At 41.1% G+C, this 15,039-nt stretch overlaps 1 protein-coding gene across 1 annotated transcript in view; it reads right to left on the bottom strand.

Annotated features, from left to right (window-relative positions):
* Positions 1–15,039, bottom strand: part of LOC126385482 (cadherin-22-like) — a 246,946-nt gene that overhangs the window by 110,875 nt on the left and 121,032 nt on the right. Inside the window, exon 3 of the mRNA XM_050037217.1 lies at positions 5,472–6,576. Coding sequence (XP_049893174.1) covers positions 5,472–5,702 — 231 coding nt within the window. The 5' untranslated portion in view covers positions 5,703–6,576. The remainder of the gene's footprint in view (positions 1–5,471; positions 6,577–15,039) is intronic.

Below are 15,039 nucleotides of genomic sequence, written 5' to 3'. Positions count from 1 at the left end.
ATCTGCCCTGATAGTTCCTAGGCGATCAAAAAAGTACTTCCCTCCAGAGCAGAGACTTTTTGTGATCCAGGAACTGGGGCAAAGGAACTAAATTTAGACCCTGGTTCCTGTGGTGAAAAGGCAGGTATGGCTCTTGAGGTAAACCAGCTGTATTATGAGTTATTTTTCACGATTAGAACTTTTCATCCAGGCCCATTGCCAGTGTTTACCGTATGTAATGGAAATGGTACAGTAAATCACCATTGATGATCGGCCCATTCTCATTCCCAGGACGTCAAATATGGCAACTCAGCATGCATAAGTGATTCTGACACACAAGGTCCCCTGTTACCATATATACCATATGTATGAGAACTACTATGCTTTCAGCTAACTCCAATGTAAACCCACCTGCAGCAGTGACATAGTATGAAGAGAAAGAAAGTCCAAGTTGGATGGGAAGGAGGGGTAATGGGTAATGGAGGGGTCAAACTAACACAGGACTTTCACCAAGGAGACCACTGTTTGTGTCCCATGTCTAAGGATTTTTTTTAGCTATGTGACATAGCTGACCTGCCTACTGTTGCTAGTTCCTCTGTATCTTGTCTCCACCCCAGCTCCTCCTCTTCATGCTGTGTCTAACTTATCAATGTCATTTCTGTTTGTCATTGGTGCTGCTCAGTTCTGTTCCCGGGGGGTCTTTGCTGCTGCTCTCCCTGCCCATGGGCTTTCCTCGTTTGCACATGGAAGGGCAGAGAGATGTGCTCTCTCTGCCTTAAAGGCTCATTTATACTCAACGTTAAATACGGATCCGGATACGGACGGAGCCTTCTGTCCGTGCTTCGCGTTCATTTCGTCTGTATTTCTGCACGTTTCCATAAAGCTTACAGATACGGGCCAAACGGAGCAGTACCACCGGGAACCGTGGGGGCAGTGTTGCTGTCACTACCCGATACGTAGCTCTAGTGAGACACGAAGAAGAAATAACAATTCAATTTCTCTCATCGGCAGTACTAGAGAAAAGAATTCTCCGTCCTCCAGTCGCGATGTATTTAACGGCCTCACCGACCACCGCCTCCTACAACGCTGCCTCTGTTTTTGTCTTTTATGCAAGAGGTACATTATCAATATCTCCTCCACAGTCGCCATGTTTGTTTTTGAGTTTGTTGTTGTCATAAACTTTTGACTCTGGGCTGCCTCCTGGTGGATATATTGGTTAACATCCATGCCAACATAAAGGGCGCATGGAAGTATGTGGGCAGTGACGGTAACATCGTTTGAAACGGATGTATACATTTTCGTATGTAAAGGGAGCATAAATGAGCCTTAAGACTTTCCATGTAAGCGTGGGGAAGGGCGGAGAGGTATGCTCTCTCATACTGTAAATGGAAATAAAGCTTTCTTTGACTAAAGTGTTCTGACTGAACTGTGAGTTATTTTACGGTACATCGTCACCATCGTGGGATATCATAAACTGTATGAATGTGCATTTTTGTAAGATATGAGTCTTTGTATAATGACTGGACATTGACATGCCGTCCCTGAGCATCCAAAACTGATGCTAGAGAGGTGTCTAGAGCATCAGAGTTTAAAGCGGAAGGGTACTGACCAAGCTGCAGTATTTGATGAGTTGGGAGTAAGAATGTGCCATGAGTACACAATGAAGGATTAAGGTTTACAGTATGATACCAAAGAATGTCCAAAACTATATGTATCATAGGTTCTAGTATTCAGACTGTTTGGGCAACATTTCCTCTTAAGTATGTTATATATTAATGTCCAAACATAGTGTAGCTGCTTCACAAGAAACTATTCCAGTGCTTCACCTTTAGAAAGCCTTTCACATGAAGCATCAGCAGGGAGTACTCAGTTTGCATTAAAAGTAGCTAATGGACTTCTACAGCTTTCAGAGTTTCTAGAGCACAACAAAGCAGAGTGGATCAGAGAACAATGAGGATCCCATCGGTAGATAACAGCGAGAACAGAAACGTAGGAGTGAAACAAAATTCAAAACCAGAGTAACTCCTACGTTGCTCAGGAGCTACAAAACTACTGACAGCTGAAGGTAGACACTATTCTAAACACTGTCTGCTTCTCTTCAATGGCACAAGGTCACAGTTGTGGTGCGCCAGGGCAGAGCAGAAGATGGTGTTAGAAAGAAGTGACAGTAAATAAAGTGACAGTATTGTTGAGGGAAAAAAAACACTGTAAATATTTTCAGACAATGTATTGGTGAAAGAACAGAGCTGTGTGTTGAGAGTGTTAGATACTTTATGGTTAATGTGTTTGCAGTGGCAAAGAGTTTTACTCCTTGTTTACTGATGATAGAGCACCTTTCAGACGTTCTTTGAAGAAAACCACTGCGGCTTGATCTGTATTTCTTCTTGTTCTTAAACCTATGACTCGTATGTTTGTTTGAGCTAATGTCTCTTAATAGTAGTGTGGTAATTCAGAGATTCTAGTTGAGGCATTAAAGGGATAGTGCACCAAAAAATTAAAATTCAGCCATTATCTACTCACCCGTATGCCGACGGAGGCCCTGGTGAAGTTTTAGAGTCCGCACATCCCTTGTGGAGATCGGCGGGGGGAGCGGCTAGCACACCTAATGGTGGCGGCGCCCCAGACTAATGTCCAAGAACACAAAATTGAAACCACATAATATCTCCAACATGCTCATCCATAGTGATCCAAGTGTCCTGAAGCCCCGACATAAAAAGTTGTTTTCGAAAAACGTCATATGAACTCTGTTTTTAGCCTCACTGTAGCCTGTAGCTCTGACTGCTTCTCTGTGCTCCGTACTCACGTGCGCGCGCTTGCGCAAGACCAGTGACAGCATGAGCTTTGCTTACCTGTGTTTACATCACGTGACACATGCACCGCAGGGGGAGACAACAGTAACCACAGTAGCTAAAAGATAATTTGCACTACGGTCTTTTAGCAAAGGACAGCCCAACATGTCTGAAGACTTTGAAAATGAGGAGGAACAGCATTTCTTTGTTGAGCCGTATTTGTTTGAGCCCGAGTATACAGACGGAACTCAGGCTACTGGACGAAGCAGCCGCCGCAGCTCATGAGCCTAACCCTCAGCCAGCCGCAGAATACCGGAGTCGAGCACTGGAAACCTGGTGGTGTAGTTGTTTCAAATGCAAAGCAATGCCAACGGATGAGGAAAGTCTTTGCTGCTCAGACTGGGAATTGGCGATGCCTGCACTTGAGAATCTGGACATCAGTACTGACGAGACTGCTGCTCTTCAGAGACCGTGCATCACCGATCACCCTGAGCGCGCACACATGAGCGCGGAGCACAGAGAAGCAGTCAGAGCTACAGGCTACAGTGAGGCTAAAAACAGAGTTCAAATGACGTTTTTCAAAACAACTTTTTATGTCAGGGCTGCAGCACACTTGGATCACTACGGATGAGCATGTTGGAGATATTTTGTAGTTTCAATTTTGTGTTCTTGGACGTTAGTCTGGGGCGCCGTCAGCCATTAGGTGTGCTAGCTGCTCCCCCCGCTGATCTCCACAAGGGATGTGAGGACTCTAAAACTTCACCAGGGCCTCCTTCGGCATATGGGTGAGTAGATAATGGCTGAATTTTCATTTTTGGGTGCACTATCCCTTTAATGCTGCAGTAGTGTTTACACTAATCATTAGGTCAGTGACAGTTTTGGTAACAATTTTGGCCAATATGCATCTTTATTTCTATGGTGCAAAATTCACTGAGCACCCTTTGTGGTTATTGTTCGGGGTGCACGCGATCAGACCTTTCAAAGTTAAAGGTGCAATGTGTAAGATATGGCCAGAAGTTCAGTTTAAAACATTCAAAAAATGAACTAACATTTTTGACGTTTTGTCAAAGATGTCCATGTATTGTATAGAGATATCTTACTGAGATAAGCATGCTAACCAGCTAGCCATGGCCTGTCTTGTCTTGCAATAGACATGTAACCCAGATGTGATGGTGATTCATTACAGTGTCCAGTCTGCTGTGAGTCCAACATGAGAGGAGGAAGAAGTAAAGCTGCCCCGAGGGCATGAATGTAGGATTAGGCAATGGCTGAATACATTGCCGGTTGTTTGTTTGGGTTGATTATTGTTTTTTTTTATTTTTGCTAATTTAATGGTCTGCCTCCGGTGAACTAGTGGGAGCCATTGCTCAGTGAGCAGCAGGAGTCAGCACATTTTCACATCTCACTCTGTGAAATAAGTTTTTTTTTTTTTTTTTTTTAAATCAAACTAGAGCTGGAGATTGTTAGAAAAATGGAAAGACAAACCAAGATGGTTTTGATGAGTTGTATAATGTTTCTATCGAGGTTTAACAGAGTGTGTCTTATGATGATTTAACAAGGCAATAGTTTTAGTTTGGTAAAAGAGTCAGAGTTCAGAAGGTGAACAGTTGTATTTTTCTGTTTAATAAAGAAAACAGATGTGAGGATGTTTACTTTCTTGAATTAATTTTGTTTATTTATTAGACTAAAAGAAACTAAGAGTGCTTGTACTAGTTGGCATGGAGGTGAAATGCTGTCCTCCATTAGTTCAGAGAATGTAACAAGGCATTAGACATTGCACCTTTAATGAATCTATTTTTTCCACATCAAAATGCAGTAATTGCAATTATGGTGTATTTGTGCACTGGGTTTAATTAATGTAATGGAAAATTACCAACAATGACATAAATGGTAGTAGATGCTGAAATCTTAATTAAATTGTCCGATACAGCACTGGGTACTAGCATAGTAAGTAAAACTTTGTATTTTTTCAAACACAAAACTGCTCAACAATATTGCAGTATTCTACAGTGTGAATCATTTGGAGCTTTTTTCTCTTATAGCAAGGCTTGAATCATTTTCATTTCTTTGTGAAAAGATTTACTTGTTCATGTTGAGATTATTATTGTGGATTGCTATGTAGAGATTTTCATGCGGAGCTGTCATTTTATGCAATCACATAAATGATAAGACTGGTCTTGGAGTACATACATTAGTGGCATTCTCATGCGCTTCTAAAAATGATTTACTCAGTGTGACCTTTTGAATCACTTCAGATACAATTATCAGTAGGCGACAGCAATAATGGAAACCCATGTCACTGTAGCACAAATTACTCTGAGTGCAGGGATTTTAGTGTCTTATTGAACTTGTGTGGATCACTATATGTAACATAAGAACTGACAAGTTTTTTCTGTATCTTCTTATATAGTAAATTAAACCATAAACATATATCTGCCACTGGGAACCAGTTGAGGTGCTGTTCAGACAACAAAAACAGTTGTTGCTTTGGACCTTAATTCAACTCATTAGACAAATGTCTGCTGCTTCTTCAAGCTAATGTGACTGGGCAAGCCTTTTATCAATAATGTTTTCATCTTGATGACAGGAGCATGAAGACATCTCATTTTACTGCAACTTGAAAACCGATCATAGGAAATCCCTTCAGTTCAGGGACTCAACACAGTTCTTACAATATTTACATCGTAACATTAAATGTCTTACCTTTCCGACGTAGAGCGGCTCTGTCCCTGTGTACTCCTCCACCACAAAAAATTGGTTCCACACCCATCCTCTCTTCACTCGTTCCAATGACGAGGGTCCTTGCTCCTGTTTACTCCCTCCTGAGTTCGAACCACTAGTCCTTGAGGCCTCGGACCAGCCAAAACTAAAGCAGCTGAGAAAACCCAATGCTGCCAACAGTGTCCACGCTCCTACTGTCCGCGAAGGAGGCATTTTGATAAAAAAAAAATAGGAAAAGAAAAAAAAGAATAAATTCAGCCCGGGTCTACATGTAATATAAAAGATGCATGTAGATCAGAAGAGTTTTTCAGTTGTAATTTTATACCAAATAGAACTCCACAAGGGCAAACTTAAAAGGTCTTCGTGTGAGAACTTGAAAGTTAATCCATGAGATCACAAATAAATCTGAGGTTATCTGCTGAATACAGGGCACGTCACGGAGCATATTGGATTCCTACCACCTGCAGAGTATCTGTTTGTATTGTAACATGGTCAGTCATTCTGATTCTTTTACAGTATCTGCTCCACCTTTGTAGCAATTTTTCAAATTATGACCTAAATAGCGAAACAAACACTTTGGAAAATGTCTTTCAAGCTGAATTTCTGAGGGTGACAAGAACAACAGATACTAATGGACTGTCTCACTGATCAGTGGGTAAACTAGGAGAGGACGGATAAGATGGCAGCAAGGAATGCACCTCTCAAGAGTGATGGTTTCTATCCATTCTTGACTTTGTCGTTTTTATCGCTTTAGTGCATCTGATTTCACCTTTAGCCATGCCACTTCCGATGTTTGGCGCATGTTTCAGGTGGTTTAATACAAAGATGAAGTCTTTTTTGCAAAGAAAACTCTTCTGTAGTCCAGTTCCTGAAAAGTCATGAATAGTTTTGCCTCCTGAAGCAGAATCCTTGAACTGAGAAAAGGCCAACTAATTTTACTGTCGGTGATTTTGTTTGATCTTCAATGGCTTTTCCTTCCAGAACAATCCAGTGGTTCGGAAAGTTCATTCTTCAAAAGGTCCTACGGTATTACTCTGGCCATCATGACAACTCCATCAGTGCTTCAAAGGCAGGAGTAGGACAAAACCTGTAAGACAGAAAAGAAAATTGATGGTGTAATTGCAACATGGGCTGAATCTGGGAATGAACTTGATACTTTTGAAGGTCCTTCTGAGTCACAAAATCAGTCGGGGTTTACAATGACATCAATTCTTTATTTATTTAATATAGCATGAATAGTGTTCAATGTGTTGCAATTTTATTCTGTTCATCTTTCTTTTACCTCCGTGTTTTCTGAGCCACAAAACCCATAATATGTTGGTTTTATTGGGATTATCTGAGGGAAACTGTTATCCACCAGCGATTTTTGTGTTCAGCAAGAATTCTAACAGTGTGCTGCGAGCTGGAGAGCGATGGTAGAACAGTGAAAAGAGGACAGGAAACCAGGTGTGTGGAAAATGGGAAGGAGGGAGTGAGAGAGAAGGGGAAGGCAAGAGAGAGAGGTCATTGTTCATCACACACCAGACCCAAAGCATCTGTCTGCCTTTCGTCCGACTGATGGAGCGGCCCTAACATCAGCCAGCTGATTAATTGCATGAGGGAGCACTAATTGGATAAAAGTATTAATCAATTAATTCTATCCAATAAGGCAACAACCCCCTAATACTTCAGACAAACATTGGAGAGTGGCAGGGGGGGGAGCAGATACGGTCCTTGAACTGTTGTGAAACATGCTCAGAGGTTAGACAGAAAGACAGAGCAGACGGAGCAGAGAGAGAGTTCAGAGCGAGGGAGGGTAAATGAAAAAGAGCCAGACAAAAAGCGAAAGAACAAACTGCAAAAAATGAAATAATGAGTGAAAGATTAAAAGAGGGAACGAGACAGACTGTGTTGTGGGTGGCTGTGGGTGTGATTAATGGTCTCTTTGAAACATTCAGAACAAAAGGTGGGTGACAGAAAAAGGAGAAACAATAACATTTAGTATGTCTCTGGCCTTACGACCTCAAGAGAGGAAGATTGCAACACCAGTCAAAGAAAAGCTCCTTGGGCTAGCAGGTGGTTTAACCTATTGTATTTCCGCCGGCTGGGAGAGGACTTCTAATCTCACTCTCCTCCTGCCCGGTAGCGTGCTTGGAGCTTCCGGAAATAATTCCTTCTCAGACTGTTGGTCAAGGCAATGTCCGTGGTATTGGAAATCAACTGCTCTGGGGGTGTCCAATCTCCAGAGCAAACACTTCAGGAGCAACTTAAACAGCTTAGACCGCTTCGTTCACATGGTACAGTTGGTGCTGTTAATGGAGGAACTATGTGGGGATTTGCACATATAACATATTGGTGATGTTACTGTACATATGGTTTACATATGGTGTGTGATGTAGGGGTTCATTTGTACACCAAATAAGTAGACATGCAGTGATCACAGATAATATATGACACGTGTAAGGTGACTAATAGTGATTTTGAATGGTGCTCCAGTATTGTACAAGTCTTTGTAAAGCAGACTTAAAACAATACAATCTCCGCTTGTCGCTGGGCTAATTTATTCAATGTAAAATGCCACAGGCTTGTGCTAACAGGGTCAGAGAGACAGACAGTTTTTTGTCAGTGAACCTTACAAGTTGTAATGGAGCCGAATTTTGTAATGTTACCTTTGTTAAATGTTGCTGTTGTCCCTGGTGTCACGAGTGGAGGAAATGTCCGCTAGTCGGAAGGCTAATTTATACTAGCCATCAGCTAGTGCTAATAACATTAGCATGTTGTATTTAAGGGGAAAATGTGTGTAAAACCAAGTAAGCTCTGAGTTATTTTAAGGTTCATCATAACCATGTTTCTTTCTTAAACCTAACCTATGTAACTTTACTTGCCGAAGCCTAAAGATGCCTAACCATGTTTTTTTTTTCCTAAACCTAATTTGTAACTTTACATTAAGTATGTGACATAATTTGGGGAGTGCTAATTCAGCTGATGTCATACATATGTGTATACTGTATCCTCATACAACTTTTTGTAAGATATTGTGTGAACAGTGGTGGTATACAATACCTCATGACCACACCTGACCACAAAAGCCACTGACTGAAAATTGCACGTTCATGGTCAGCCAATCAATGATGAGTCTGCCAACAGCTACTGGATGGCAGAAAATGGCTGCTGACCCCAGTCCCCGTACACATTCCTTTGGGACTAGACATAACACCGCTGAACTCTACAGAGACAATTCAACCATCATAAACAACTTTGTCTCTCTAAACAGACACACTCTCCCCATTGTGCCCTGGACTGAGTGGCACAGCAGACGAACACCAGTGGTGCGCTGTGTGCCTCGGCACTGAGCATGTCGCTGCCTGCGTCCACTAACAGTAGGAGTGTGCTTGTTGGCAGTGATAGGCCTATTTTCCAGCATTCTCTAGCTTTGCTCTGACAGCAGTTAGACAGAATGCGACTGGGCTCTTCTGACTCTGCCCTGTGCCCGTCTCTAAGATCCAGCACTTGCCCCTGCAGAGGATGATGGCCAATCGACACTGCCTGGCAGTGGAGATGACACACTATTATCATTCTTTGCCAAGGCAGAACCGTGTCCCTCTGAAGCCAGGCCACCCCCATTGTGTTGTTAAACAGCAAGATGTAAAATCTTGCCTAACAGGGGTAGAAACTGTTGTGCTGTGGCTGGGATTCTGCACGCTGGACTTCCTGGATCTTATTTCATTTCACATCGCTGCTATCTGAAGCAACACGCCAACACGGTTTATTAACACAGTGCTGTTTCAGGTCTGATGTCTGACAATAAACAAGCAGGTGCCAGATCATGCAGATCAGAGGATTGACAAACACACGGCATTTTTATTGTCATTATTTCTGTAAAGTATGTCCCAATAATACATAGTAATCACGTCATAGTGAGTATGGGGCGGCTGTGGCTTAGAGGTAGCGCGGGTCGTCCACTAATCAGAAGATCGGCAGTTCAATCCCCAGCACCAGTCCACATGTCGGAGTATCCTTGGGCGAGACACTGAACCCCAAATTGCTCCTGATGGCTGTTCCATCAGTGTGTGAGAGCATGTGGGTGGTTACTGAGTAGAAGGTGGGACCATGTACCGTAGCCTCAACCACCAGTGTGTGAGTGGGTGAATGTGACATATAATGTAAAAGCGCTTTGAGAGGTTGCTATGCCAGTGCAGTCCATTTACCAGTTGATAACTTCGTGCAATCCGGTACAATTTTGCGCCTATGCCACAAGCTCAATGCTTCACATCGTGTAGGAGTCAACTACGACTCAAGTTCAAATTAAGGGTTTATATTTTACTGTGAAAATTTCATTACATATATTTATCGAGATAAAAAGGAGTGAATCTCTTGTTGCACTTTGAATGACGGTCGATCAAATAAAAAAGAAGAAAAAGGAGAGAAAACCCATCTGAGTCCCTGGCTTGACTTAAATTGATCAAAAATATTTCTTTTCAAGTTTCCAATTTGATATTTTTGAGCTGTGGAGTGATAACTTCAAAGAACTAAAAAAAAACATACTGTTTATTCCTCTGTGCCTCAAAGGCAAACAGCGTTGGAAGGATAGAATTAATTCGGTTTTTGCCTATCTACACTTTCCCTGTTCCCTTACAGTACTGTAGATGATGACTTAACAGTGCGGCAGGCAGTCTGAATATGTTTAATTAGAGAGCATTTGTATCATTTTTTTTTTTCCTGCGTGCACCAATGGCCCAGAAGTTGGTTTGCAATCTGAAACATTTGCTGAGCACCAACTGTTTGGTATCTAAAAACAAAATCCACACTCCTCCAATGAATCTCCTTCTGTTCTGCTTTCCCACTTGGGGAATTTCATTAAGTGTGTACACATTTACTCATAATTACATGTAGGTCTAGAAGTAGGAAACTGTAATGAGTCAGAGGGGGAGACGAGGAGAAGAGAAAAATATGTTTGTGTTCTGGTTTCTCTCAAATTTGGCCATCACTACAGGGGAGTCAGAAGCCTCGACTAGCGAAAGCAAATTAACGGCATGTCAATTACTGCCCTTTCTTTTTCAGCAGAGGCCAAAACTTGTTGTTGATGATGAAAATATGTCTGACATATCTGTCTCTCCCTGTGTATCTCTCTCTTTCCTCTATGTCTTCCCACTCCCTCCTCTACTCATTCTCCAATCCAAAGCTATTGGCAAGCACTGTGCAGCCATACGTGACCTATTAGAGTGCTGGATTGATTCTAGAGCATGGCTGCGGCCTCTCATCAGTGGGCATGCCCAGAGCACGCCCTTTGACAGCTGGCAGCGGACAGACGACAGCCAGGCAAGACTGATCACTGCGAACTGATAGGCATGGGGCCAATGGCCGGCAGACAGCCCCCTCTGTCTCTTCGACACACACTCTCACACGCGCACAAACATTCAAAGGCATCCGAGCACACCATGTAGCTATATGTGTGTGTGTGTGTGTGTGTGTGTGTGTGTAACAATGTGTCCGACCAGGGGCGTACAAACAGCAGCCATTGTGGCTCAAATCTGTGGTGTTTTGCCCTCTTTGACTAACATACTGCTCTGACCAAAAATGTTATAATATTAAGAAATAATCAATATTTGAATTAATAAATCACTTAATACATCGCACAATATGCTAAATAAAATGGTTATTTAAAATAAACATAATCTGAAGTCCTCCCTCCTGTTTAAAATTGTTTTTTAAAGCTCAGAAAACAAAGTTTATGGTCTTCTGAAAAGCATTCTTACAGTTGCTTGATGATTTTAACATGAGTAAAATCATTGAAAATCATTACTTGAGTATTTGAACTGACCACAAGCTAATATTTAATGTACTTGCTAATCTAGTAAGGAAGCTGAAAGTAAAGACTTTCTTTTATTTTAGAAATAAATTTTGTTTTTCTTTCAATTCCAAAAAAACCTACTTTTCTGTCCGTGATTGATTATGGTGACATATTAAATAAGTATGCAGCCTCCCCCATTTTACAAAGCCTTGATTCAGTGTATCATGCATCTTTATGTTTCATTACAAACGCAAAGTCCCTTACTCAACTTTGCTTTCTTTATGATTTGGTGAGTTGGACATCATTGGCCAATCGGAGAAAACAGCAGTGGTATATTTTTATCTACAAAGGGATTATAGGTAAACCTCCAGCTCGCCTTTGTACCCTCCTCTCTGTTAGCTCTGGTAGTAACCAGCTACGCTCCTTCAAGTGGGTGCTTTTTAATGTACCCTGAGTTTTGACAGATGTGGGGGTAAAACTGCATTTTGCTATCATGCACCTTTGGAATAAAATAATCTGCAAAAATATCTAAAATTAGAAACTTTTATATCTATTAATGGATTTAAGGGCATCATAAAGGAGGGATGTGTTTTTTTTCTGGTTTTTTTTTTGGTGTTGTTTTTGCACATTTCTGTATATCATGTTGCATATGTTGTATTCTAACATGCTGTGATTTTGCATGGCTGCTACCTTGGCCAGCTCTCTTTTGTAAAAAAGATTTTTGATCTCAGTGGGACTTACTGGTGAAATAAAGGTACAATAAATACATAAAAAATCCAAACTGCTTAAAAAAAGTAAATAAGAATTCAAAATTGTGATGTTGATGATTTACTGAGTAATTATGTAACTGAAACTAAGGATGACTGTTGTGTTCTTGATCGGCAAAAAAGAACATCTCAATTAGTGTAGAGTGCATCTGATAGCGGCCATATTTGTGTGGTCATTGTGTGCTGTAACCATCATCCTTTAATGCATACAGGTGTAATGAAAGAGTCTTTAGTATACTACTGATAATTGGTTTCATCACATTACATAAGATACATCCTGGAGCTTGTAATGGGTTAAGTGTTGATTGTATTCAGCTGTAAAAGGCTAATGACTATGGTAAGGTACGGTTAATACAGCTTTACAAATAAAGCTTCATAATGCTTGTTGCACACTGTGACTGCTATGAAAGAGAGAAGACAGGAGCAACATAAAGAGAGAGCTGAGTGAGGCAGCTAAAGCAAGATGCTCTTTTTCAAACCAGTCTTAAAGCAGCAGTCAGCAAACAGGTGGATTAAGACTGAAATATTGTAGCCGTTTTTAAACACCTAATCCCAAATAAATATTTTTGTCTCTGTATCTTTTACTCAGCTTGGAAGTAAACATGTTTCTATGGTCTGAGAAACTAATATTATGTTGAGGTGGAAGGTATGCGCAGGTATACGGGTATAGGTGCTCCAGGGACGTAGAAGTTAGCGTCTCCCTGGTTCCACAGTCAACAGCCTATGGGATTTTCCCATTGAATTTTGGATTACTGTAGCAAAAAAGATGTGGCAAACAAACGTTTATGGAACATAAATGTTCTGTTCATTGAGATAATCTTAAATGAGCACCATGATTTTTGAAGCCTAAATGCAATCACCAGAAGTAAAAAGCTAAACAAACTACACCACGGTCGCATGACTTAACATCTCTACCCAAGCAAGGCTGTAAAGCCATGGTCGGCGTGATGATGTTCTGTAGTCTAATTTAGCCACTTGTCCGCAACCACCTTCTTTAAGACCGGACCGGAGGGTCGCCTGTTCAAGTCCCCGTCCGGACCAAAATATGGAGCGTGGACTGGTAGCTGGAGAGGTGCCAGTTCACCTCCTGGGCACTGCCGAGGTGCCCCTGAGCAAGGCACCGAACCCCCCAACCGCTTGGAGCGCCTGTTATGGGCAGCCCACCCTGACATCTCTCCACTTAGTGCATGTATAGGTCCAGTTTGTGCATGTGTGTGTCTTTCGGACCTGTGTGTAACTGACAGAGTGAAAAATTGAATTTCCCCTCGGGGATTAATAAAGTATATAAAATTCAAAAAAAGAAAAATTAAAAAGACACATAAAAGCTTCAAAATTCATAAATGGGGAAATTACTTGCCACCGAACTAAACCTTAAAGTTTCTTTAAAGTTTTTTTCAAAAGCTTGTGTTAACCACAAACCTTATGTCAGGCATCTAACCAAAAACCAATTGATAAACCCACCCACTGACTGACTTTGAGATGGGGGAACCATGATTGGTAAAAGGCAAACTCATTTCCTGGTGTTAGGACTCCTGGGGCACTCTATACCCATCTCTTGATCTGGCCATTCACAGTACACTCACCTATCAGCCAAAAAGCCATTACAATATATAGGAGCGTATCCACTTCTCTCTTGGTAACCTACCCATCTACCTAGTCGTAACCCTACCTCATCAACTCACATTACACTACAGATGATAACTTATTCCAATGATCTATTTTTTTTCATCATAACAATGCAAGATGACTGCTATTTAATGTGTTGCTGAATTAAATATTTTTTTCTGTTTGAAACCTACATCCATATTCCTGACCATTTTTATCTTAAAAAATTAGAATAATTTCAGATTAGATAAGAAAGAAAGAAAACGGCAGTATATAAAACACACAAAAGAAATCATTTGAGCAACTAAAAGAGAAAAAAAAAGGAACTTCTGGTAATTTTATCAATTGCAGTGATTTCCATGCAGCCATTATAAGGTCCAATAGTAAGGATAAGATATTGAATGAGGTTGAGAAGCCAGCTGATTGGTTGGTGGTTTATTTCAGTCTGCCTCCAAAACAAGTTTCTGCTGACTGTTTTCTGCCTCTGTGCTGACAAAGTCTGTAGATAAAAGCATTGTGTTAATGACTTGTCTGCATCAATCTCGTGAACACAAGATTTCAGGAATGCCTTTTGAGAATTTCCTCAAATTTGGCACAAACGTCCTCTTGGATGTCAGAATTAACTGGTCAAAATATGGTGGCCAAGGGTCATTGTGACCTCACGCCCCATTCTCGTGAATGCTATGTCACAACACCTATAGCAAAGGTTACATCTGGCACAAGCGTCCACCTCTAGTCAGTGACCAACTGATTAGAATTCGGTCGTCAAAGGTCACTCACAAAACATGTTTTTGGCCATAACTCAATAATTCATAGGCTAGTTATGACAAAATTTCACAGAAATGTCTAAAAGAATAAAAAGAGGAAATGATGACATTTTACATCCAAAAGGTCAACTTCACCGTGACATCATAATCTTCTGCAAAATCACTTTTCTGGCCATTATTCAACATCATAACTCAGGAGCAGAAGGAGAGACATCTGGTTGGACACTTGAATTGGTGACACTAATCTTGGGTGTCCACCTTGAAAGTGTGCTGATTGCATAGATCTTTTGTGCTGCCAGCTATAACGTGCATGAAACATCCATGTTTTAGATTTTTTAGCCTCTCTGTAGCAACACTCAAGTACAAGCCTACTGGTTTTGCTGAAATTGAGCTTCAGGTGACTGTTGTTGCAGCGTGTGATGAAGCTCTCTACCAGTCCTCTCTACTCCTCTGTAAAAATAGTCTCTAAGAAAAGACGGCATGTTTCTCAACAGAAATTATTCACTGGAATCATACATGTCAGTGTAGTGATAACTTCCATTTCACCCCCCAAAAATTACACTTAATGACTTAATGAAATTCCTTCAGTCTACACTACATATACGTGTCTGTACAGACATGGATGTAAAGTGCAACTTGAC

This window comes from Epinephelus moara, chromosome 24 (genome assembly GCF_006386435.1).
Source record: "Epinephelus moara isolate mb chromosome 24, YSFRI_EMoa_1.0, whole genome shotgun sequence".
NCBI lineage: Eukaryota > Metazoa > Chordata > Actinopteri > Perciformes > Serranidae > Epinephelus > Epinephelus moara.
Note: the sequence above shows the minus strand (reverse complement) of the source record. Positions and strands in the feature narration are given on the sequence as shown.